This window comes from Melampsora larici-populina, assembly GCF_000204055.1.
Source record: "Melampsora larici-populina 98AG31 unplaced genomic scaffold MELLAscaffold_39, whole genome shotgun sequence".
Taxonomy (NCBI): domain Eukaryota; kingdom Fungi; phylum Basidiomycota; class Pucciniomycetes; order Pucciniales; family Melampsoraceae; genus Melampsora; species Melampsora laricis-populina.
The window spans coordinates 628,619-654,187 of record NW_006768803.1 but is presented as its reverse complement, the minus strand read 5'-3'; the positions used below and the strand labels follow the sequence as shown (position 1 = coordinate 654,187).

Genomic DNA, 25,569 nt, shown 5'->3' with positions numbered 1-25,569 from the left:
GAGCCTACAGGAATCCAGTCAGAAATGAATCAATGAAGATCCACCACTACAATCAGGCCACACACCACACAATGCATATTTAAACCACATCAAACAGCCAAATGACCATGTATGTGACTGCCAAGAGGGCATCAAAACAGTTGACTATTATCTTTTCATCTGCCAGAACCACAAACAACACCACAACAAGCTAGAACACAATTTAGAACACTCTGCCAAAATGAACAAACACATCCTTTCAAACACCAAATGCTTCAAGATTATCACCAACTGATGCAACTCCACATGGAGATCTGGAAACCAATGGACCTGGGCAAGAGCCATCACCCAACCACTTCTGCCAAATATGCAACAACCCCTAGTATAGTAGTATCTATCTTCTCCTTACTTCACTGCCCTTTTTCATTATACATTATCAAACACGTAACCTCAGTGAAACAGCCAACAGCAATCCTTTCCCCTGATACAGCCAGAGGGGTTTTACCAATGCTGGACATATTACAAGTGTTTGATAGCATAGCGGCTACAAAAGAACTCAAAACAATAGGGTGGTTCAAGAAGGGCTTTTACAGCTCTTTAATTTTATATTTTACATCTTGTTTGGGCTCCATAAATTTTGAGTAAAATTTTAAGCTTGTGAACCACCTTTAGAGGTGGATCATGGTTTTGCAATCTCATAATTGGCCTTAGAATTTTTAAACACTGTCCCTGAATTTTCAAAAGACAGGGACAATTGAGCCAAAAAAACCTTCCATTCTTTGTATTTTTTCTTCCTGAATTCTAACAATTTTTGGCCAAGAAGAGACTTTTTTCCTCAAAATTTCTTTTCTCAAGGTCTTCCTCTTTCATTAAAAAAACAGACAACCAAGCCAAAAAAATGGTTGGGATGGTGTGCCTGAATTTACAGAGCTGTAAAACATATTTTTAGAGCATTTGTCACTTTGGAAACAAGATTTTTAAGGATTGAGCAACCCTAAAAAGACTGATTGCAACTCAACGGCCACGTGGCTTGCGGTTCTCTTCTTGAACCGTCCAAATGCAATATAAAAAAACCCCATAGGTTTAACAGGAGCCTAATCATTCAACTTTCCCAAGTTGGAAGAGGAACTTGATTAATCAAGTTGGAAGAGGAACTTGATTAATAGTACAGTTTGTCATAAAAGGATCCAATACTGCACACCTGAGCCATAACACCCACACTACATATGTGCAACTTTTGTATTATGGTGAGAAATTTTCTCACTGTGTGTGTATGTATGACTATCCCTTATGCAAAAATCTTTGGTACAACCAATTGATGATTTATTCAAGTTGATGATTCATTATCAATGAGTGAATTGAGTACAAATAACTGAATTCTTCTCATTTCAAGTCAATTTAAAACCCTTTTTTCATGGATCACTAGCCAGATTGGGCGGCGGGCGCCGCAGTCATCAGATGGGCTCCACTGAACTCAATCCACATAGGATGGTGGGGCCTGTGCTTGTTCAAAGATCACTCAAGTAGAATAGCTTTTTTAGAAGTTGTTTGGATGTAATTGCAGAAGGACATATTTCATGACCTAATGCCAATGTAGATTTTGATACATTTTGAGTAATACAAAGCTAGCCCAAGCATATCACATAGTCAAGGCAGCTAAAGACAGTTATAGAAATAGCAGGGAGTGCTTTTAGAGTGCTGCTGCTGGCAGCATGCATAGGAAACAGAATTGTACAGTGCAGATTTCAGAAGCCATGCTACTTGAGAGGTTTAATTGTGGTAAGATCCAGGGTTGGGAGATACACTGGTGATTTGGAGCAGAGGTGATGTCACATACCCTTGGGGTGAAAAACTCCTTGACCTAAGGCTAAGCCTAACCCCCTAAACCTAACCAATAACCCCTAACCCCTAACCACCTAATGGTTTCAATATCAGTTTACATCAAGTATCACTTTATCTCATTGACAGATACCTATTTGGTGACGTATTTGAGTTTATGGAACTTGACACATTTAGTATTGACTTTTTTTACAAAAAAATTATCAATATTGCAAGATTATAGCTATCATCTCTCATTTTATTGGAGTACCCACAGCCATTTGTGTCAAAATTGGAGCTAGTAAAGTTAACAATTGTTAGCCGGGGTCAATTAATTTGTCAGCAAATCCCACAGTTGTTGTCTTTAATTTGGAGTTAAAGAAATCTAGACTCTGAGTCAAAGACTGGGACTACAGTTGTCAGCTCTAGCTGGGAGATAATGTCAACTTGAGTTCCAAAAGGGTGTTAAATCTTTATCCGGAAAAGGTAAGTTGAATGATACTTACAGAATGTATCTGCCTAGTTTGACTCGAATCGAAGTTAGATACTAGGAAGTTAGTTTTCAGTTCTCTGTAAGTAAGTAATTTTATAAGTTGTTAGTTTATAAATGTCTTTGGTGCAGAATGAATACTGCTGCCAGTTTAGCTGATTCAAGTACACTTACTTGATCGCCTTCTAAAGTGAGCACGAAGAGATTCTTCGGTGTTTATTCTTTAGGCCACGCTTTAGCGTTGGTTTGAATCAAGGTTTGATCAAAAAAAAAAAAAGACGTCGAAGAGCTTCAGTCGAATAGGCGGAACTAAACGATCTTTGAAGTCCTCTGGGAAAAGATAACGAGAAAATAGAGAAAAGTAATCTTTCGAAACAGAGAGAACAAAGTTTTTGATCAACAAATAGTTTTCTGAAGTTTCTAAAAGAAAATGAGTAGATGAAGCGGAGTTTTAATCTTTTAAACAGGTGTAGGTTTTTAAGAAAAAAGGGTAGATGATTTTTAAAAGGTAAATGGTATTTTTCAAAGATGTGGTAACGGATGATCCTCTTTCCTTACTAACGAACGCTTCTATTTATCTGTTTCTAGTTTCTAATAATTAGGCTTTCGGCTATGCCACGTTTTGTTTCTTGCCTAGTCAGGGATTGTTAATTCTAAAGCTTTAGTATCCGTTGGCTGGGTAATGGCTGGTCTTATGTTTTGCCTGGTCCAGGGTTTTCAGGGTTTCTTGCTACTCCTGGACCCTTGGTTGATTAAGAAAAGACGGGTAAGAAATTACTACCTATTTTAAACATAGTAGTTTCAATTTTTGAAGGTGTTACTTTTACACTCTTGAGACTTGAGTGAGAGAGATGTATATGTAATGTTTTTATTTTATATGTTTTTTATTGTAACTTGTCATTTGTATTGGATGCTCTGCTCCGCAGAGCATCTCATAGTTGACAGATAAGCAGACCTCTAATTCAGGCAACACACATTGGTGTTTTTTCATTGCTCACATGCACATGCTTAACAGCATTGCCATTTAATTCAACATATATACAATTGCTTTGGTTTCATCCCCAATCTTTCACTTTTGATCATTTCACCCTCTTCTAATCTTTTGCTCAGATGTCCATCACTCAATCAATCCATATTCGTTTTATCATCATAAGCATGTATAAATTTTTTGAACAACTCCATCATTGTATAAAATAGTATGCAACCAATTGATTGATGCAAAAAGCAGCATAATCAAGAAATAAGAGGTAACATTAGCTCAATGGGATTGTAGAAATAGGAGTACTGAGGAGATTGATGTGGTGATTCAATGAGGTACATAATTGTCAAGCAAGGTGAAGTTGAGGATAAAGTGGGAGTTGTTGACAGGGTGTTAGTAAAACTTCAAGTTGGAATTGGGGTACATTGTGAAGTTGTATCAGGTTCAATGTACTTGAAGGTGAAAATGAGGTATGGTAGAGTGTTGGAAGTGGATCAATCATTGTAGTGTGCAGTTGTTGGTTAATATGTAGAAGGATGTGGATGATGTGTGGATGGGTGTGTTTTTGTGTTTTTGTGGTCACAGAGTTGGCTATAGCAAGAGGCAGGCTGGGATAACTTTGTCCCAGCTTACAGATTTCTTGTTGCAAACTTAAATAAAGATTTCTTGTTGATTCACCGTTGTGCAATTCTTGAAATCTTGAGGTTAAATTTTCACCTAATCCCACTACTTAGCACAACAACTGTGGTACACAAATATTGTTCTGGAAATTTCCAGAACACTTTTCCCAGAACACCAGAAGTTTTTTTTGGTGTTTTCTGGTGTTCTGATGTTCTGATGTTCTGGTGTTCTGGTGTTCTGCAACTTTGAATGCCCCACACTCCAGAATTCCAGAAGCCGGACTACATGAACCAAGCCACCACCTACTCCGCTGGCACTCCCCTCCTGCCCTTGGACACCAAATCTCGTCTCTCTCCCATCTCAGCACTTCCATTCTTGCATCTCAATCATACTACACAAAGTTGATTCTGGAACTTTTTCACAAAATTTCCAGAACATTTTTCAGAAAGCCAGAATGCTTCTGCACCCTGGGCAAAAGGGCACTTAAACATGTACTGTTTTTCACAAGTCCAGGGGTCCAGAACACAGATTTGACTGTGTTCTGGGGCAGTTCTGGAAAATTTGTGGAAAAGTTCCAGAATCAACTTTGTGTAGGACAAATCTGTTCCACTTGTTTTCAAACTTTTGAGTTTTTTTCTAGTTTCCTTCTACATAGATTTCTAACTCAAATCTTTTGTAAGTGATATTCATTTTGATCTGAATGAGGTTTTGTTCATTCTTATTGAGATGAAAAAGAAAATAAAACATGCATCTTTCAAAGAGACTCCTGCCCAATGCATATCAGAAATTGCATTTGCATAGCCACATATCAATCGCTTTTGAGAAGGCTTTCAAACTCAACAACAAGTACAAAGGGAGAACTTAACAAAGAGTACAAATCAAGACTTGAGAAATATTCTCAATATGATAATGAAATGGATCCCTATATTGATTGATTGTTGTGTTTGAAAACCGGAAGAAAATGGATGAGATTGAAAATCATCAGACTAAAACAATCTCTATGTATCAATTGGATTACAGTGAAAGCTTTGTCTCCATGTAGTGATTGATTCACAGTGAATGACCCATCTCAAGCTGATAAAAATTCCTCAATATCTAGAATGGGTTCTGTATAGAAGTTTGGTGATCCAAAGTTCAAATTGAAAGTCAAGAGGCCTGAAGCGCAGATAGGTGAATTTGTCAAGTCAATGGCGTGATAACTTGATCTTCTTGGGTTGGCTCGAGGTTGGGGTATTGTTGTTGATCACTTGATCCATGTGTGTTAGGTGGTGTATATGGGGCATTATCGGCTGCAGCAGAAAGTTTATGTATTTATGTTGTTTCCAGAACACCAGAACCCTTCCCAAATGGTTCTGGAGTTCTGGAAATTGCCAGAACAATATTTGTGTACCCTAAATTGTGGACGCTCTCAATGCCACAACATATAACACTGCACTCAGTTGACCTGTCAATCCTTAAACCAGTACAGCGATTCAACAGCAGGTGCCACACTGATTACTTGGCATATACACTTCAAGACCCCTGTTATCATCAAATGACCACACTTGTTGGACACCATTCCCCCCAATAATTTGACTTACACTCATCCTCAAGCCTATATGAAATGAGGCCCAGTATGATTTTGCAACAATTCAAATTTTCTGTAACTATTCTGACCACTTGCTATGCATCATAAGGCCATCTGACAATCAATCACCCTTATGGTATAGAACAAACATGTTCCAAGAAAGAATATAGTAGGTTGGCAGAATAAGAATCACTAAGAGCACCCACTGTGTGGACTACATTCATCATGATTGGCACAAAGAAAGACAAAATTTACAAAGCTTTTTGTCATGGGAAGAACATAAATTCAATCTTAATGATAAGTCTACCAAATGACTCTTCATAATATCTCCATACACTTCCATCAGGCCTTTGGTTGAACCACAGTATTCTTCACATCAGCAATTCCTTGGAGGTCTTTGTTATTTTTTTTCCTGGCCTCATGTATCACTTTCAAGGTGTTTGTCAACTCATATTTCATTCAAAACTAAATTTGTAAGTCTGAATATTCAAAGAGAACTCATAAACAAAGGAACACCTATTAATATTTTCAAATTGCAGGTTCAGATCCACAATCTACCAAAGAAAATGATCTAAAGAGAGCTTCATGTGATTTTATTTCTATCTGTAATTTAATTGGTTGTTTGATTAGTTCAAATGGATTTGAGAAGCTTTGATAGAGAGAAAAACAAGAAGACTACCAAAATCTTGTGGATCTACCATATAAGCTACAATGATATCAGGACCTGCAATAAAAGCTTGATAAATAATAGAACCAGGTAAAGGTAAAGTTGTCCATTGAGAACCAGGTAAGGTAACTCCAATAGCACCCAGCTCAATTCAACCTTCAGCCATAATATTTTCGAATGCACATACATACCTCCTAGGACCAGTCTCAAGGTACCATCTAATTGTATCTAAATTACCTTTTTGAACTTCATGAGCTGTACAAAGCAGCAAAATGTTGAAGAAAACCAGAAAGAGATTTATGTTTTGAAAAGCTGAAGCTTGAGTGATTTGAAGATTAGGCAAAATTGAAGTTATGAATGGTTTCAAAGTGTTTAAAAAGAACGTCCTAATTTCAAAAGCAGCAAACAAATCAAGCTTATTGAAAATAATTGTAGCAGGATGCCTGTCTTTTGTTGTGGTAGTGGATAATCTGATTCAAGAAAGATAAAATCATAATAAAGAGATTGGTTGAAACCATTTTGTACTTGAAGTAATTTCTAAAATAAGATTAATTGCATTAGGTGGGAAGATTGTTTGACTGGCGCCATTAAATCTCAATTCAAATATTGACCTCTCAGTATCACATCAAAGACAGAAAATTAGAAAAATCATTCGGACTACTTGCCATAGTCTGATTTACCTGATACTCTAAGTTGTCTTTGATCCGGATAACAAAGCCCTTTGGAGCCAACACACAACTTGCATCACATTTCTCATTCAACAAACTTGGACCATCATATCTAGGAATACAATCAGCAGCACAACCTACTCAATCTTCGAGTTCAGCAAGGGTGTGAGTAGAGAGAATATGATTTGTCTGTTAGCAGGGTGCATTTGTCCTGGTCTTCCATTGGGTTATAGTAGATGTAGCACGATTTATTGATCTTGCAAGAGGATGAAAGGTGATGGTACGGAGTACAGTAGGTTTTGAGGATCTTTCAAAGGCCAAATCATTCAACTCTATGACCCTTGCAGTTGGTAGGGTGGAAATCTGATGATTTGAAACAAAGATCAAATTAAGCAATGAAAACCCGTTGACATGATTTAAAGAAAAAGACAAACAGGTTGGGTCGATGTATTCCAATCCCATCTTACTTCACCAATAGTGGAACCGAATGGGCCATACTTGATCTACAAACAGGTGTGCTTGTCAAACATGTGGTTTAAATGAGTTGGTGAGTTATTAAATGTAGTTGGTCTTTGATATAAGATAATAATGTTGTTGAGTTTGTAGTCGAAGAAGTTGCTGACCATTGATTCTGTCTTTTTTGGCTTAGAAATGACTCTTCAGAAGATTTATGGTTTGAAGGTCGATTGATTGAAGTGCGCCATTGAATCTGATTATTTTTAAGCAACTGCACACACTTGGACACTTCTTTGGGTCGTAGATTGATAGCAAACCGTTCATATATATCTTCTCTAGCAAATCAAACGTGTGACAAAGTTAGATAGCGTTTGAAACGGATTTATGTCAGTTGAGTGCAGTTGTGTTTGGCTTTGACTTGAATGCGCCCAAAGTTCTAATCTTGATTGTGCTGTTTGATGTGCTCTAAACGTTTGTAAGAACAATCCACAAGAGGCCAGTGATGCAATCAGATTGAATTCGATCATTTCAGGGTAATACTTACTTCCAATCCCTGTTGATGTGACATCAATTTGGGCAGAATAGGGAATAGGATCAATCGCTAGCCTCAAAATTGGCAATAGTTCTGTTGGTTTGATTTGGAATCAGCATTCATCGTTCATAAGATCTTTCGATTCCAACTTTTGAACACTTGAATGATTTAAATTGTGTACTTTGATTCAATCTTCTTCACTGGTTATTTGAGTCGGTTCTTGATGCTTTATAAATTTTGCAATTTATTCAGATTTGCTTGATTGATTAAAGAAATTCAAGTTTGTATGGAATTCATAATTTTTGGTAAAAAAAAGTGTTGAATAGATGGCGAAGATAGTCTATCAGAGTTGTGTGTAGTTAGATGAGATCAAGACTGTTGTTGTTGTTTGATTCTGATCGATGTTACTACTGATTTTTGATTGATTTGGATCAAGGGTTTTTTTAATTGATGGATGGGTAGAATGAAAAAAGTGTCAGAAGAAAGGCTTACAATCAAATTGATACCTTCTGTTGAGTAGATTGTAATGAAGCGGGAGGTCGAGTTGATGGGCCAATGGAGATCAGGAGATAGTGAAAAGATGACTCATATGAAGCAATCAAGAGATAGATTGGATGAATCGTTTCGAGGTATGTACATATGTAATATGAGAATGGAAAGTGATCATCGCGAAGTTGTAACTTCGGCTGATCAAAACTTGCAGTTGTCAGGGGGAAAAGTGGAGGTTTTGTCAGGTTTTGTTTGAATTGCTTGTTCGCCATTAATATGAATGATATACTGATCATCATCCTCATCCTCAATCATCAAAGAGTCAAAACACATGTTTCATTTGAAGACTTTTCATTCCTGTTCCATTTTTAGTAATCATCTATAAACTTATCATAGCTCCTGTCATGCTCCTGAACAACTTGGTATCACTCAATGTTGTGAAGGTTGTTTACCAAGATGAGAAAAAGTTCAAGATTCAGCTAGTAGCTGGGCTGCTGGTTTTAAAAATGATCAACCTGAAATTTACATTACTTTAAATGATTACTAAGGATACTTCAAGGTTAATAAGTATTTAGTTGGAACTAATAAGTTTGTGATTTGAAAGCTGCCCAGTAAAAAGAATAAGAATGATCAAAATGATTTGTATTTGATTTGAATGTACCATGTATCATGAATTGATTTAATTATGGCGTTAAAACATGCGCAAGAAATTTGCAAGTTGTGAGAAAGTTCTGTGCAAGTTCTTTTAAACATCTTGCATAGAACTTGCACAAAACTTGCTGACTTAAGAAAGTCATGTGTGAACCTAGGCTTCCTCGCTTCAAGGACTCAGTTTGCCCTTGATGAGAAAGGGTAAATACATACAGCAGTTTTTTCACTTGGCGGTCGTGAAAAAATCAATCAAGTAAGGTCTGTGCAAGAAATCTTGCACGGATCTTGCACATCGGTTTTGCAAATTTCTTGCACATTTTTGAACGCCATAAATATAAAATAAAAAAAATCAATGTGAAAAGATCTGATTTAAATGAATAAGATTATAGCTTATATGATTTAGTTTTAATTGAGAATGATTCTGATTCTGATTTCCATTGAACAAGATTGGTTTGAAGTTGATAAGTTTTAAATTTGAGTTAAAAACTCAATCAATCAAGTTGATCAAGGGCAGTCAAGTTGGGATTGGTGTGAAGAGCAAACAAAATGGAGAATGGTTAGAAAGCGAGGTAGTGGACTGGTAGAGGGTTGCTGTTGATTGTGGAGGGAAAAGACAGGAAAGAGGAAGAGATAAGCAAGAAAAAACTCACTGTGATGAGGTGAGAACCAAGAGCAATAGTGAATCACACTTCACAAAGCTGCATATATCCAAAAAAATAAATTGCTGTTTTTGTCTTTAACAATATGCACAATTTTGGCATGTATATGCAAAAATGCATGGGCACCTTTTGTTGCACTCAAGTATACCAAATGACAATTTGAGCTCATTTTGATAATGCGTATTTCCACCCCTTTGACATTTCCAGATCATCGGGGATGTGGCACAAAATGTGAGATGTGGTGCATAGAATGATAACCTTATTCAAGTGGCTTTGTACCTCCAGTCTGTTGCTTATCTCAAACGCATCAATAAGTGTCAGAAATTGGTTCATCAGTCTGTCATTTGAGTCACATACATTCAGATCAATCCACTGTAGTCGCGGCTTTCAAAACTTCCAATGCTCTGAATTCTAGAGCTGAAAACCCCAATTAAGCATGACCAACAACATGATCACCTATCAAGTTCTACATTGAATCCACTGAATGAAGGACATCCTAAAAAAACCCGACAACATATAAAAGAATTGTACTTTCCTCTAACTACAATGTGTGAATTCATATTGTCTTTTGCATTATTTCGTAAACACAGAATTTAAAAGAACTGTCTTTTGTGCAAGCTCCATATACAAATCAGCTTTCAAACATTGTGATCCATTTACATTCCAGTAAATAAAATCACCCCACTTAATTTTGTGGACGTCCACAAAGTGATTTGTATAGCTAGGCTGCTGAGCATGGTATTGCACTTCTTTTGAAAGTCAGAGATTGAAGGGAACAATCCTATGTAGAATGATGAAAGCGACAACATCAAAGTGATTGTTTCATCAACAAGATAATCAAAATCACATTGAAATAGATGACAGGGTCTATCATTTCCCTTGCCAAAAGATAATCATAATTCAACACTTCTCTTGTGTTCCTTTAAAATATAACATATGCTTGAGGTCTTTCAACAAGAGTTTGTTGATTATCTTCATCTCCTATCTGGACTGAGTCCTGTGATATTTTTGATGACTTCTATGATAGGACTCTTAGTTTTTGGAAAAATCTTTTTAAGATTCACATATAGTTAACTAGTCATAGGGTTTTCAATTCCCTTCACTCATGGATCTTTCTGTACTTGTATAGTCTTAGATCCAAATATCTTTCTCTGGTTTTGTTCACTCAAGATCCAAAAACTATCTTCCTCTGATGCTTGTCTTTGTGATTGCAACCAGATTAAGGGCTTCAATTCCAAGTATTCTCTTCCGGAGACTTATATGTAGGAAATCAAATCTCAGCGCAAGAATAGACATCTTTTCAAGTTTTTCATCAGTACACAATATTATTAGATTCTGAATCTTCTTTTATTGATCAGAATCTTATTCTTTTATGGGGATCATTTTCCTCCATAGCAATCTATGCTCTAATAAGGGTGCTCCAATCCATTTCAGTATTCTTAGAGAGATGTAATCAATTCCAGTACTTTGTTCATCTTTCTCCTCTTTCATATGTTACAATCTTGTAAGCTTTGTTAATTATGTAATGTTCAAACTTTTTACACACCCTTCAATTAAAAGCTCTGAAGAACTTCATTGACCTGGATGATTTCTCACAAATATCATCAAGTTTGGGTAAATTTCAAGTAAAAATCACAAGTATTGATGATGATAAAATCTTGGCTTTATTACCATGTCATAAAGATATATTCTTCTTATGAGTAATTTTTCTATAAACAAACATATGCACAAAGTACTGGTTTCCCTGCTCGTCTTCAAATGTGTAATGTATGTACCAAAACTTTTCAGCTTGATTCTTCTATAGATCAAATAATTGATTTTTGTTCTCTGGAAATCTTGAAAAAGCTTTTATTGAGGTACAGCATGTAAAGTGGTATTTTTTTCAAATGATCATCATTGATGAAAAACAAGAATTGCATGTCCAAGCCTTTGACAAGCAATCATGAAGTCCTTCTAAGTTTGAGAAAATAAATGGTGTGTAATGATCACATCACAAAGACAAACCAAACTCTTTTCTTCACAGATTTATATCAGATAACTGGCTCTTCTTCTGAGCAGAGCCTAGACCAAACTTTTCAAGCATACGACTTCCTTCCTTTCTGGATGAAGATTGCTTGCATGTTTTGTTATTCAAAAATTCCAAAGAAAAAAGATCTTGATACAACTGAGACTTGTAGAAAAATGTTTCTTTTGCCTTTTGGTTTTTCAAATCTTCATCTTTGATTGAAAAAAATATTGTATGTGTTTTGAAATCAAGTGTTCATGAGAGTAGTTCAACAATACTGCATATAGTGTGTAACCAATTCCAAAATCTGTGGGGTAAATGTGGATGGGAAGATTATTGAAAATGTATTTTGAGGGTAAGTGAATCATGGGAAAATTAGGGCAGAACCCTGTGCCTTGCTAATTTAGTCTTTGTAGCAACACAAGGGCAGAAAATACCACTATCAGAAGAAGGGACTATTTGATTTTGCGCAGAGATGAAACATATAATTGTAGTGATGGTTTCCATCCACCTGAAAATTGTCACCTAGAATTATTGGTACTAAAAGTTTAGTCATGTCAAGCATGTTTACATTGAAAAACTACCTGATGAACTTTGAAGTGTGGGCAGTGAGGGAATTGAACGGTGTTATCTGAGTGTTCAGAGTTAGTGTTCCTCAATATAGAATTTATTTTGTAGTTGTTGGTCATCATTTGATTCCATGTTAGATTATTTTGCAATTTGGCTGTTGCCAACATGTCCCCATATTCTGTAGTGGGTCAAAAGATTCATTAAAAAAATCGGTGCTTGCCCAGCAAAAGATGCAAAACAACACAATTTTGTTCATCTACCTCAATGGGAGAAGTACAAGGTCCCACCCAGATGTTAAAAGTGGGAAAATTGGACAAAGGATTCAGTGGATGTTTAGTTCCTTGAACCTGATAATCTGTTTGCGTGATTTTCTTTGAAAAAGATAATCAATATGTATCTGTGAAGGTAACTTAGAATAACAGAGCTTGAAGTACAAAAAAGAAGTGAATGATCAGTAAAACTGAACAGGATATTGAGTAAGGCTTGGACCCGGCCCAACCCAGCCTTCAAAATCCAAGCCGACTTGGGCTCTTGTTTTTTGGCGGCCGACCCGGACCGGCCCAAGTGGAAAAACTTTCTGTGCTGAACAGCCAAAATAATAAAAATAAAAGAAAATAAACAAAACAGGCGATTTCAGGCGCTTTATATTGGTCATTTAAAGCCCTATTTTTTGCTTTTTGGGTCCCATTGCCACTTTTCTGAGCCTCTCAGACCCACTTTCATTGCTACACTCACTCTAAACTCTGAGTTTCAGCCCTTTTGGCTGGCCCAAGAGCACACTACTCTCGGGCCCAAGGGCAAATTTCTGAGGCCAAAAAAGCCCGGGCCCAAGCCCGGCTTGGGCTTTCCCGCTGGTCCCGGTGCCGGGTCCATGCCTTAATATTGAGGTGCAAATTGCAGTTGGCCAAGAGAGTGTGACATCTCTTTCAAATATCACATGTATACTACATGTTTGCAGATTGAGATAGTTATAGACTATCTAACTTGTAGGCTGTGGTTTATCTTCAATGAGATGAATTAAGAGTTAAAATTTATGATGTTTTGATTGAAATTCATATATCAACATCTGAAATGAAATTCCAAAGTTGAACTACAAATGTGAATTGATCTTAATGGTCCTTGCAAAACAAGTCCCCAAAGCACATCAGATAGACATTCATAATTTTCAGTACATGTTTTGGACCTGTCCTCACTCATTCCCCTGATGCATGCTTCAAATGTAATCTGATTCAATCTGGCTCATTGACTTTCAAACCATACATGATTCTGATCAAATTGTCTGAAAATGTTTGAGGGGATTGGTAATGTATGCACGTCTTGCTAACTTCAAAAGGGACTCCACTTCAGATTGTAAGACCTTTCTCCCTCAAATTGATCTGGTGTCCAATCTTTTCACATTTGTAAAAGGATTCAGCAAACCTTCAGTAACAAATTGGTTGAATAGCTAGATAAAGTTACATTTCTTCTTTGGATTTATTCCCTTAGCTTTTGTTTCTTTCTGATCCTTGCATACATATTCTCAAAGGATAAACCAAGTACTACTACCAATCTCAAGTTTTAAAACTCCCATTCTTGTCTTCATCAGCCACTCCAAAATGAAGTTGGCACAGATTTTCTTTAGTATAAATATCTTGATGCAGCACAAAGCCTCTGCTTATGTTTTAAGACTACCTGAAGGCTATACATCTGCAAGGAACGACATATCATCTAGCCAAACAGCTTATGAACAAGCAGGTGTGGTATTCCCAGCTTCCAATCGAAAATACTTGGAGGACAGAAAACTTTCAGAACAATTAAATGCACAGTCACAAAACGATTTTGGGGAATCACAAGGAGCAAGCGATGACAAAAAAGACATGGTTTATTTACTTGTAGGAGTTCCTGTTGGGTGTTTGGCTCTTGTAGGAGTTGTTTTGAGTATCTTGTTTTGTTGTAGAAAGTATGCATTTTTCATTCTAGCTTTTAACATATTCCTGTACATGTATTTGTTCACTGATATGTTGTTTGATTCTTTCTCCAGATCTTCCTGAGCTGCTCCAACAGATCATGCTTAGGGTTGAAACTAACAGGTGGGATATCCAAACAAAATCAAACACTTTGGGTTACAGGGAAGGGATTCTTGGGTGTATTTTTTGTACCTTGGGTTGTGTTTCATATCAAGCAAACAAGACCAAGTATCACTGTGGATTAGTTTCATGTTGCCAATCAAAGTTCTCCAACATTGAAAGGCTATCTGGTATATTCTACTTTTCAAGCTATTAGGCAATAGAAGTGAAAGTGAATCATCACAAACACTCGTGAAATTTTAAATATGTCAAAGTGACCATGCAGAGCTCTGAAATCAAGTCTCTCTTCACGTCAGCAATGCAGATAACCAAAGTAATTCTACATGTTACCTAGTGTTAAAGATGAAAATGTTTTCCGTGCTCTCTCTGTACCTATCTGGCTCTACATGTTCATTTTGAATCTGAATGCTACTTTTATGACTCTGCATGGATCCAGAGATCAGAGAGGTGTCCTTCATAGACAGATGAGATTGAAGTATAGGCATCAAACCTTGATTCACTAATACTAATAGCTCACTACTAAGTACAATCACACAAGATATACCAATAGCAAGTATGGGTTGTATGGGTTATACCGACTACAACTTCAAAAGCTCAAGTAGCTTCAAATCCAGAATTTGATTTTTGTCTATGTTGAAAATAAATGTTTTGTGTACACAACAAGGCTTCTTCTTGCTTCCATCACATTTCTTTGACTCATAGTAAAACCATAAAGTAGGAATGTACCAGGACTCCTTATTGCTCCTATGAAATGTATGGATGATAAATAGGTTTTTCCACTTCAACCTTTTGGTCATGTGACCAAAAAATATGTACTTCCCCCTGCTTCTTGTACATCGTAGCAATGTCAGAAAACATCCATCTACTATGGTATGTGTAGCACTTTATAGTTTATAGTGTGGCACCACACACTTGTCTTCAGTTTTACAGTGGTTCACTATACCAATGTAGAATAGCATTCATCTCATTTTGCACTACACTGGAGTGGAGTGTGATTCTATATATTAGTGTGTCAAAGCACCAGGGAGAGAGATCTATGACTTATACACTGCAGTGCTGTGCACACAGCACTAAAATGAAGATGCCTGGCTCAAAGCTTGCCTCCTTTAGGCAGCTGAATCCCCAAAGTGATGCACTCTTCTCTCAATTGGACCCTTACTAAGCATTGAAGAACACTAGAATGGGATCCAGATCTTTTAGATGTTCAAGTTGATCTTCCCTGAACAGGCACCCCAATATTGCTCAGAGCATCCATAATGGTGTTTAGATTGTGTGGGCTCACAAGAATCTCAAAAACTCAAGGAGGGTTAGGATCTTCAAGGCAGTGAAAACAAGCCAGAGTCTTTCTAAACACCTTCATAGAGTTTGAAATCAATTCATTCAAGTTTGTTCAAGTTTCTATTCCAGGATGTGATTCAGATGAACTTCAATTTGAATGATTTCTATAATAAAACTCCAGGAATTCAATCTCATAATGACTTCTGTTGACTTGAAATTCATTTTTTTCTTTAATTTTCAACTTTGTATATTTGAGAGAAAAAAAATGATCAAAATGTCGGTATTGTCAAAAAAAATATAGGTAACTTGATTTTTTTTGGTAATTTTCCTTTTCATTTATCTATTTATAAATTTGTATAAATGGCAAAAAAAAATTATTTATACCAAAACAAAAAAGGATAGAAAAACCAATACATACAAAAAGGAAAAAAACGGAAAAAATATGCTACAAGAGTGAGTGATTTGGTAATGAAGAAAGTTGTAGAGAAAAAAAATCAAATCAAATTGTATATATATTTTAGCCACATAACGAAAGGAAAAACATGATTAAGGGAAAAATGATGATTCTATGAATACACAAAGATAGAAAAAAAAGAGTATATAAGTTTCTATTGATCTTTTGGAAAATCAATTTATTACTTTTTTTTAATTAGATTTTATATAAAGTTTTTACAATCAATTCCATCTGCGAAATCCAACTATAAAAACCCCCAAAAGAAAAACAAACAAACATCAAAACTCAGAAACCGAAACCCAAACTGTTTTGATGGTGGTGGTAGTGGAAATCAGAAAAAAAGTACTCACGATGGTGATATTAGAATCATGACCAACAGAAATGATTTGATGTAAGTCTATCGAAACATCAAACACAATCGATTTTTGACCTTTTCTAAAATCTAATTTCATCAGTCCAGTTTCGAAATCCCAAACTTTAATCGTTTTATCATAACTAACCCCCAAAAAAAACGAATCAATTCAATCAAACCGATTCAAAAGCATATCAAAAGCGAATCAAAAGGCACTAACCTTCCTGTGACTAATCTTCTTTCATTCACATCTACATCTAAAGTTCTAACTAAACCTTCATGACCCAACAAAGTTCTCAAACACTGACCATTCCTAAGATCCCAAACCTTTACAGTTTCATCATTCGAACCACTGATGACCAAACCAAGTTCTTCAATCAATTTAATACAGGCCAAACCTCTTAGATGACCTTCACAGGTCCTCAACAATTCTCCTGTTAATGGGTTCCAAAGTTTCATAGTCGAATCACCTGAAGCTGAAACTAATAATTGACCGTCTTTGGAAACTTCAATCGCATTTACCGGTCCAGTATGACCTTCTATAGTTCTAAGTAATGAAAGATCGAACCGATTCCATAGTTTGATGGTCGTATCTTTACTACAACTCACAATGTAATTCGAATTGATCGAAAGATCTAAGACTCCTGATCGATGTCCAATTAACTCTTTCTTCTTTTCTCCTGTCTTCATATCCCATTGTATCACTTTACAATCTGATGAACCTGTCAAAAGGAAATCCGATCCTGAAAACTTTAAACATAATACACTGCCTTGATGTCCATTTAAGGTGTGTTGACAAAGTCCTGTTTTGATATCCCATACTTTAACACTTCTATCTCTCTATTTACCAACGGAAAAAGTAACCAAATAATCTATCAGTGAGATCTTCAAGAAGAGATGAAGATGGGAAAAAAAACTCAACAGATCCTGTTACGATTTTCTCTTCATCAAATTGTAAACAATAAACCGAATCTTTATGTCCTTTTAATGATCTAGAAACTTGATCACCTGATTTCCATCTAGACTCAATCACATATCGATCTCTAAAAACTTTAAACCAATCTAATCCTTCTCTTTCAACTTCTTCTTCTTCTTGATCTTTTCTATTCATTATCGGATTAGTAGAAGTAGTGATCGGTTTAGAAAGGTCTTCTATTCCGATAAGTTGACTAAACCTTCTAGCGACCAATTTATTCGAAGAACCTCTTCTACAAACCATCTTTGATTTGATTTCTTCTTCTTCTGCTTCTTCTTCTTTTTCAATTGGTTGAAGTTGAGAAGATGATTTTGATTTGATTTGAAACTCTTCTTTAACTTTCCAATTCGAATGAGTCTTAAAGAGTTCATGCCAAACCACCGGATCTTCAGCTACCTTTTTCCAATTCTTAGATACTTCTCTACACTTTACCATTGATGAAACTTGATTGATTTTCAAAATGATATATAATCCTAATTCGATTGGTAATTCACTCATGAAATCGATTTTTTTTTCTTCAGATGGTTTGGGTGAGGTGAGAGATTGAAATTGGATGAGTCGTTGGATTGGGTATGATGAGGATGTACTGGCTATGATGGGGGTGGATTGGTGAAGCTTGATGATCTCTTCGGTTGAGGTATTCGATAATGATCTTCGATTGATGGGGTTAGGCATAGGTGATGGGAAGGGTGGTTCGACAAAACAACCTTCGTCGTTTTGAGATAGGTTGGATTTGGTAGGTGTTGATGGTCTGATTAGATTTGATGTGGTACTTCTAGATTGGTTCTGACTTGTTTCGAGGATTGGAGTGATTAGAGTGGTAGGAGTGGTGGGTATGATGTTAGATTGCATTGTGAGAGTGATTGGTTTGGGTTGAAATGTGAAGTGAGTTTAAGGAAGAAAGAAAGAAAGAAAAGGAAATCTAAAGAAAGGAATTGGAGAGTGAATGGTCGATTAGAAATCAGAGACAGATTGATTGAGTTTTATAAAGCTGAGCAAGCAGTTATTTGAAATTTTACCTAATTCAATTTCACCTTTTTACCCCTTGTGCTCTCTAAAACTTGTCAAGCTTTGTTCTGTCCGTTGTCTTGGTACTTCTTTTAACTTTTAATCTTTAAAATCAGTTTGTGAGTTTCGAAAGCTTTCAAAACCTTTCTCGGCTTCCAAGTTTAATGAAAACAACCAAAGCAACCAAAAAATATAATACTACAAAGGATATGATTTCAAATCGATTCTTCAAAGCGCCAGGCTAGTGTAAATTGAAAATGATCAAAAGAAAATCAAATCAAAAAATCAAAAAATCAAAAAAGTAAAAAAGTAAAACGTAAAACTAGAAGTAAGAAATGAAAGAAGTGGTTGGAATTTGTTTGTAAAACTTTAAAGGAAATGAAAAAAAATCGAACCAAGTGTTCTTTAAAAGCTTATTATCCAAATCATTCGACTTCAATCTTACATCAACCCAATCCAACCCGTTACCTAACCTGAGCATTTTAATTTTCGAATTCTCTAATCACCAACTCTTCAGTCAAAGCAACCATAACAACTGTTTCGATTCCCACTTCAGTAAAACTGACAGTCTCGACTACCTTACACTTACCTCACTCAACCCTTACAAGGTTTTTTGAGCGAACCGATTCTTTTAAAGTTAAAGATCACTTTCCTCATCGTATGTACTTACGTACATCTTTCTTTTTGCCGAGTTGGAAAGTGGATTGAATCATCGGTTTAGTCCTAACTTGTTTCATCTCTTCTTTTCGTTTTGATTCCTTGAAGGCTTCTATATTCTTTGGTATCCTATTCTACCCACACTTCTTGGTTTCCTTGACAATCTTTCTGTGCTCGTCTTCATGGCTTACGTTTGGTTAACTGTTTCAATGACTTTATTCATAGTGTTGATTTCTCAATAATCTTATTCAAGGTGTAGATAACACTCGAAAGGGTTTATGAAACACGTTTTTTCTATGAAATTATTCTTCAATGGAACATTTCTAAATCAACAGTCATCTAAATTATTTGAACTTCATCTCATCTGAAATCTAAAAGTGTAAAAATCTCATCTCAACCCCCCAAAAAAACAATCATGGAGATCATGACTACACCACAGGGCGGCTGGCAGGTGAGCTTCAGGTGAAATCAGCCTCTGCCAAAACATCCCGGGCTCTCCACCTGAGGCCACACTGATTGAGCTACAGGTGAAATTCAGGGTGGCCAACACCTGACGTGATCACCTGTCCACAAGGTGATGGCTCACCTGTCCATTACATGAGTATTTTCACCTGTTGATCAGGTGAAAATCCTCATGTAATGGACAGGTGAGCCATCACCTTGTGGACAGGTGATCACGACCATATGAGAAGTCTCACCCACCTGTAGCTCAATCAGTGTGGCATCCAAATGGCTCACCTGTCCATTACATGAGGATTTTCACCTGATCAACAGGTGAAAATCCTTGTATGGTCACGGTATATAACTTCTCTTACCATGACCATATGAGAAGTCTCACCCAATGAACAGGTGAAAATACTCATATGGTCATGATAAGAAACTTCTTACCATGAGACCATACAATGATTTTCACCTGTTGATGGTACCAAAAGCCTGGTATTGAGCCACTCATCTTTCAGTAGCTCTAGAAATGGCACTGGTTTTTTATTCTCGTACAAATCAGGTTTGATTTGTATTTTTTTTTGATCCAGCATAAAAATTCTATATATTTGGGTCCGTCCAGTAAAAAAACAATAAAAAGAGAAAAACATAAAAAACAACAAAGAGAGATCATTCTCCTTCTTCTTCTTCTTCTCCTCCTCCTTCTTCTCCTTCTCCTTCTTCTTCTCCTTCTTCTTCTTCTCCTCCTCCTCCTCCTTCTTCTTCTTCTTCTTCTTGGCCTCCTTCTCCTTCTCCTTCTTCTTCTTCTTCTTTTTCTTTTTCTTTTTCTTTTTCTTTTTCTTTTTCTTTTTGTTGGTGTTTCTTCTTTTTGTCATCACGTTTCTTTTTTAAGGAGTCATACTCACCCATTATTTCCGCTGAAGCAGGGGGAAGCATGTGGTCGGATTCAACAATTGCAGAGTAAAGTAATGATTTTTCGAAATAAATGCCATTAAGCTCCATAACTACGTTGTGAAACCTGAAACAAGTACACAACTTAATTAGGATTTTGAACGTTGGAGTTTGAGAGATGGAAAAAACTTACGCTTCCTTGTACAAGCTGCCATACTGGACTTTGTTATCCCTCAACACTTCCAGGGCGTTATCCACACTACTCCAGACAGAATACTTGTGATCCTGGCTTGGCTGTCGAAAGGTGTACACAGCATGTAAGCGCTAGAAAGAACATAATATTAGTGTACAGAATAAACCAAGTCAAGAGATAAGATAAAAAAGCAAAAACGTACCAAAAAGGCAATCCGATGTACAAATTCAATAGGTAGATCGGCAAAAAGTTGGTCATCAGTCCGAGGATCAGTTTTAAGAATCAAGGCATGATGGATCTGCACAATAAAAAAAAACTTAGCATCAAATCCAACAGAGAAAGAGGAAAACAAAAGAGAAAACTTACCAAGCGAACAAGTTGCTTGATAGTGGGCATGGCATGGGTGGGACAATTTGGACCGTCAGGTTTAATGTTGGTGAGCAGCTAGAAAGAAAAAAAGAAAGAAATCTTAGTAGAAAAAGAAAGAATGAATGAATGAACAAAAGAAAGAAAGAAACTTACCAAGTTTCGTAAACGGCTTCGAGTATCAGTTGCAAAACGATTAGCCCAGTCGTTAAGGGCCTTGAAGGCTGCAGACCCATCAGGCGTTCCATACCCAGGAGGGTAGTATTCCTCCTTGAATTTTTCATCTTTGGAGTCGATATATTTCTAAAACAAGAATGAACTTGTCATTTGGAGACACACGAGAGAAAAAAAAGAGAAAAAAAAGAAAGGTTACTTACTTTACATAGTGCATCAAAGGTATGTCGAATAGTGGATTTGTTGGAGTCCTGGGTGCTAGAGTAGGCTTGAATCTTGAAGTCCAAGATCATAGCGTTGTAATCCGGTCTAGCAACATCCTGAATCCAAGAAAAAAACATGTCAGTACAGAATAGGGGAAGGAAATAGAAAAAATCACTCACCTTTAGTGTGCTAGAGGCCTTCCAACCGTCCACAGCATGAGATCGAAGAGCAAGTGATCGATTGGGCTCACTCACTTGCTCCTTGAGAGTTTGTTTAATATATGCCAGATAACTGACAGTGCCGATGAACTGGTTTTCCGGCCGAGTGTCCTGAAAGAAAGAAAGAAATCAATCTTTATACAAAGACAAAAAAACAAGAAAAAATGCTTACCTGACATACCTTGAGGACCTCCTCATGAGTATCGCTAGAAAGGTTGAGAGTCTTGGCAATCGACTCCAGATACTCTTTCTGACTGTTAGTCAGAACGTGTGGCTGGAGAAAAGCAACACTGTTGGTTGGCAGTGGCTGCGAAGAGGTAGAACCCAAACCTGAAGATGCCGTGGGATTGAGGCGATGGTTGGCCCGATCTGTGTTTCTCAGAGCTGTAGCAGGTGCATCCTGCTTCCTACGTACTAGATAAAAAAAGAGCACAATCAGTTAATGTACTTGAGATTAGAAAAGAAACTTACCCGTTTTGACGGTCCCCTGGGATTCAAACACAGTTGGGAGGGAAGATGACCTTTCCTGACGTCCGGTGCGCTTTGTTTGCTTTGATTTGGGCATCTTCAAAGAAACACATCATGACAGAAAGGTCAAACAAACGGACTTGGTTTCAGTATAGTGTATAACAGTCTTAAATGAAGACACAGAAGCTTAAAGGCTGAGAGAGAAAAATTGAAATGACAGGCTTACTGATGAACAGTTTGCAATCCAGGTTGGAGATAAATGGTTTAAAAATAAACGATCGAAGCAATCCAATCTTGAGATGAGACCAAAGAGAAATCCTAGATCAAAAGAAAAGATAACAAATGATCAAGGATATGAAATGAAATGATATAGAGAAAGAAAACGAGAAAGAAAACTCACCAATAAGCGGTTTGATCAGATGACTTAAAAAATCAACCCAAGTGATGGATTAGACCCAATTAAAAATAAACAAGTGAAGAGAAAACTTACCAAGTTGATCGAAGTTGATCAACTTAAGACACAATCAAAAGTATTGGTTGGATGGCTTTTGTCTTGAAGTAACAATTAAAAAGACTTACAGATCCACAAAAGATTGATGGAAACGTCTGATTCGAATCTTTGAAGTGATCAATGAACCAAGTCAATATTGAACCAAAAGATCTGAAGAAATCAAAACAAAAACAAAAATCAAGATCTGAGGTGTTTGTGGTATTCAATGAGAAGACTTACAAATGGATCAATTGATAAATAAATAAATAAATAAACTTTCAAGTCGAATTGAAACAATGGATCCTAAGAGATTGAAAAATAAAGACAATTGAAGTTGAATTGAAAAAAATGAAGATGATTGGAGTTGAATTGAATTACTGGATCCAAAGAGAAGGGAAAGAGTAAAGTGGAAATGAAGGTTGAAGGTTGAAGGAGAAAGGAGATCAGAGATCCTCTCTACGGTAGTGGTGCACTGGAGTCTGGATGAGATGTGGAAAACCGGTGATGCCTGATAGGTGATTGTCACACAGGTGTAACAAAAGGTGTGACAATCACACCTGTAAACAGACAAGCGCACCAATAATACAATGTATATTTCACAGCATGTATTATGTATGTTCTACTTTTTTTGCCTTTTTTAATTTCCTCATCTTTTAGGAAATTCTCCTTCGATTGTTCTTCACTTTAACTTTTTGTTTCAACTCATAATCTGTCATTTGGTCTTAATTGTTACCTCATTGTTAAAAACCTACCCTGTCTGCTTCGGACCCTAGATCATCGCGACGAAGAACTCAGAAGCTAGAGGGCAGGTTGATAACTTTGATTAAACTTTTTAGGCATATCTGTCGATTGGTGTTTTCTGCTTTTCATCCTCCTCCTTTCTCTAAAAAACTCTTAAACTACTCAGCTTTGATCTCCTTTCAAAACAACTTGAATTTTCATTGTTACCTCATCGTCAAAACCTACCTCGATTGGCTTGGACCCTCAGAATATCATCACAAAGAACTCACAAGGAAGAGGAGACGTTGATAACTTTAAATTAAACTAATTTGGTATGTAAATCAATTACTTCGCATCTTGTTTTGTTCATTTCCACATTGATTCTTCCACTTTTACTTTTCAAATAACAACTCATACTCGATCTCTAATCCTATCTCTGATCGTATCTCTAATCATTTTATATAGGTTTATCGAATCATTACTACTTCATTGTCAAAGCGACCATGCCCAAGGACAAACTTCCAACCACAATCAAATCCAACCTCCTCCGATCAATCAAACAACATCTGGAACGACCTAATCCTGACTTATCTTCTGATCATTCCTTATCAAATGAGGTGTTACCCAAGCAAAAGTACAAGTCGCCATCCACAATCAGATCGCGCCTTCTCCGGTCAGTCAAGAAGAAACTTGAGCGCAAACCGACTTCCTTGCCAAACTCTCGAGCCGCGAAAAAAGCCAAACTCACTGAGCACTATGGACTTCCGGAAGACTCAAAGTTCCTCTTCTTGAAAAAAGGACGTAAATTTGGTAGGCCTCGTCTGAGTCTTTCTCATGGGACTGTGGTATGTCTCGATGTGGATACCTCGGAGCTATTACTAGTTGTCCGATTTGTCGAGCGTCAGGAAGGAATCAATGATGAATTGTTCAGAAGTTATAATCACTCTATCAGTACCGTTTATCAGCACGCCAAAGCTCGGAATGAAGTTTTAGGGAATTTTGCTACTTATCGAGGAAGGAGACAAGGTAACAAGTTCGGACGAATGTATGCTGCAGGATTCCGTCCTGGGTATGATCACATTGTCAAAGGTGGTCAGTTACTTTTCAAATAGAACTCTTCCTTGATCTCAAAACTTATGATGTGCTTAATTACATAGGTCATTATACCTGGAATGCAGAAGTAGCAAACGACCTTCGCAAGATGGAAGCCGACTTGAAAAGACAAGGAAACCTCCCTGCGATCGAATCCTTCTTTGCCGAACGATTCAGCTCACTCTCCTTATTTGCTTTTGATTCTAATGCCACTCTGGCAGCGCAAACAAACGCACCATCATGGGGGAATCAGTCCTTTTATGTAACTCCCAACTCCAAAGTATTCGGTTCTAGCATTGTGGTCACCTGCGACGAGTTTGTCAACAAAAAGCACAAAGATAGAGATGCGTCAAAATATGCATTTGGTTTATTCTCATTAGTCAATCGAGCAACTGGTGAACTTTACCATCGTGGTGTCAATGCCCCCAGAGGTAATAATCTTGGAGCAAGATTTGTACTCAATGACTACAACGTTGATGTGAATCATGATGCAAGTGATGGAGTTATCGAAATGCTATGGAACTCTCAAATACATCATCATACAATTGCATCCAAGACTTTCAACAAGAACCACGATCGAATTCCTGCTGAATCTGCCGAAATCACTCGTTTCGGATGTTCTTGTCAAATATCGCAGTCCTTAGTTGATCGACTCAATACAGTCAAATCACTGCAATCGACAATGTCTGAAGAAGATTGGCTCTCTTACGAATCTTCTGTCTTTACGGGTTATAAAGAGCAAGCTCACCAAAAAATGAAAGCACTTGCAATCAAGTATGGGATCTGGCAAGAAGACTTTTAGTGTTTCAACTAGCTCGATCATTATCCTAGTTTCAGACTATCCTTATTAGTTTTGAACACTTTCAATTTTAAATCTTGAACATGCGATCAAATCGATCGATCTAGACTCATTTCAATAGTTCAGACTATCCTTATTAGTTTTGAACACTTTCAATTTTAAATCTTGAACATGCGATCAAATCGATCGATCTAGACTCATTTCAATAGTTTTCTAAGCTCCTTTTTCTTGACTTTTTGATGGATATTGAAATGATTTCAGAAGGATGGAATGTTGTTTATCTGAGTCTTGTCATCTACAATCCTGAACCTTTCACCATCAGTGAAATCGATCTATTGACTTCCAAGGTTCTTTTGTATTTTTGACAGTTTTCATAATATAGATTGATCGATTTGTGTTCTGAAGTTTGTTGTTGTTGGTCTTGGTTTAACTTACATCAATCTCAGTTTTTGTTTTGATTATTTTACTGTTTCTTCATATTGAGGGATTGATCTCGTTCTCAAGGTTCTTGTTGTGGGTCTTGGTTAAAATGTTCAGAGTATGAACCTTTTCACCTTTCTTTAAATTGATC

The 25,569-nt window shown here is 36.8% G+C and overlaps 3 protein-coding genes across 3 annotated transcripts; 1 reads left to right on the top strand and 2 right to left on the bottom strand.

Moving 5' to 3' along the window:
- Window positions 1–16,299: 16,299 nt before the first annotated feature.
- Window positions 16,300–17,388, bottom strand: MELLADRAFT_27234 (uncharacterized protein; the record flags this gene model as incomplete). The annotated part of the gene is made up of 3 exons (XM_007413840.1): window positions 16,300–16,444; window positions 16,522–17,141; window positions 17,224–17,388. Coding segments are annotated over 3 exons (930 nt in total), but the record flags the coding sequence as incomplete, so codon positions are not given.
- A 2,664-nt stretch (window positions 17,389–20,052) lies between these two features.
- On the bottom strand, window positions 20,053–22,992 carry MELLADRAFT_90695 (uncharacterized protein; the record flags this gene model as incomplete). The annotated part of the gene is made up of 16 exons (XM_007413839.1): window positions 20,053–20,401; window positions 20,468–20,598; window positions 20,670–20,765; window positions 20,834–20,911; window positions 20,990–21,136; window positions 21,211–21,327; window positions 21,391–21,408; window positions 21,466–21,540; window positions 21,611–21,843; window positions 21,901–21,994; window positions 22,124–22,215; window positions 22,298–22,320; window positions 22,388–22,409; window positions 22,477–22,514; window positions 22,848–22,895; window positions 22,988–22,992. The coding sequence occupies 16 exons, from the start codon at window positions 22,990–22,992 to the stop codon at window positions 20,053–20,055; spliced, it is 1,566 nt and encodes a 521-aa protein (XP_007413901.1).
- Window positions 22,993–23,610: 618 nt separating this feature from the next.
- Window positions 23,611–25,001, top strand: MELLADRAFT_90694 (uncharacterized protein; the record flags this gene model as incomplete). Its single annotated transcript, XM_007413891.1, has 2 exons — window positions 23,611–24,199; window positions 24,265–25,001. 2 exons carry the CDS (start codon window positions 23,611–23,613, stop codon window positions 24,999–25,001), a joined length of 1,326 nt encoding a protein of 441 aa, XP_007413953.1.
- Window positions 25,002–25,569: the final 568 nt, after the last annotated feature.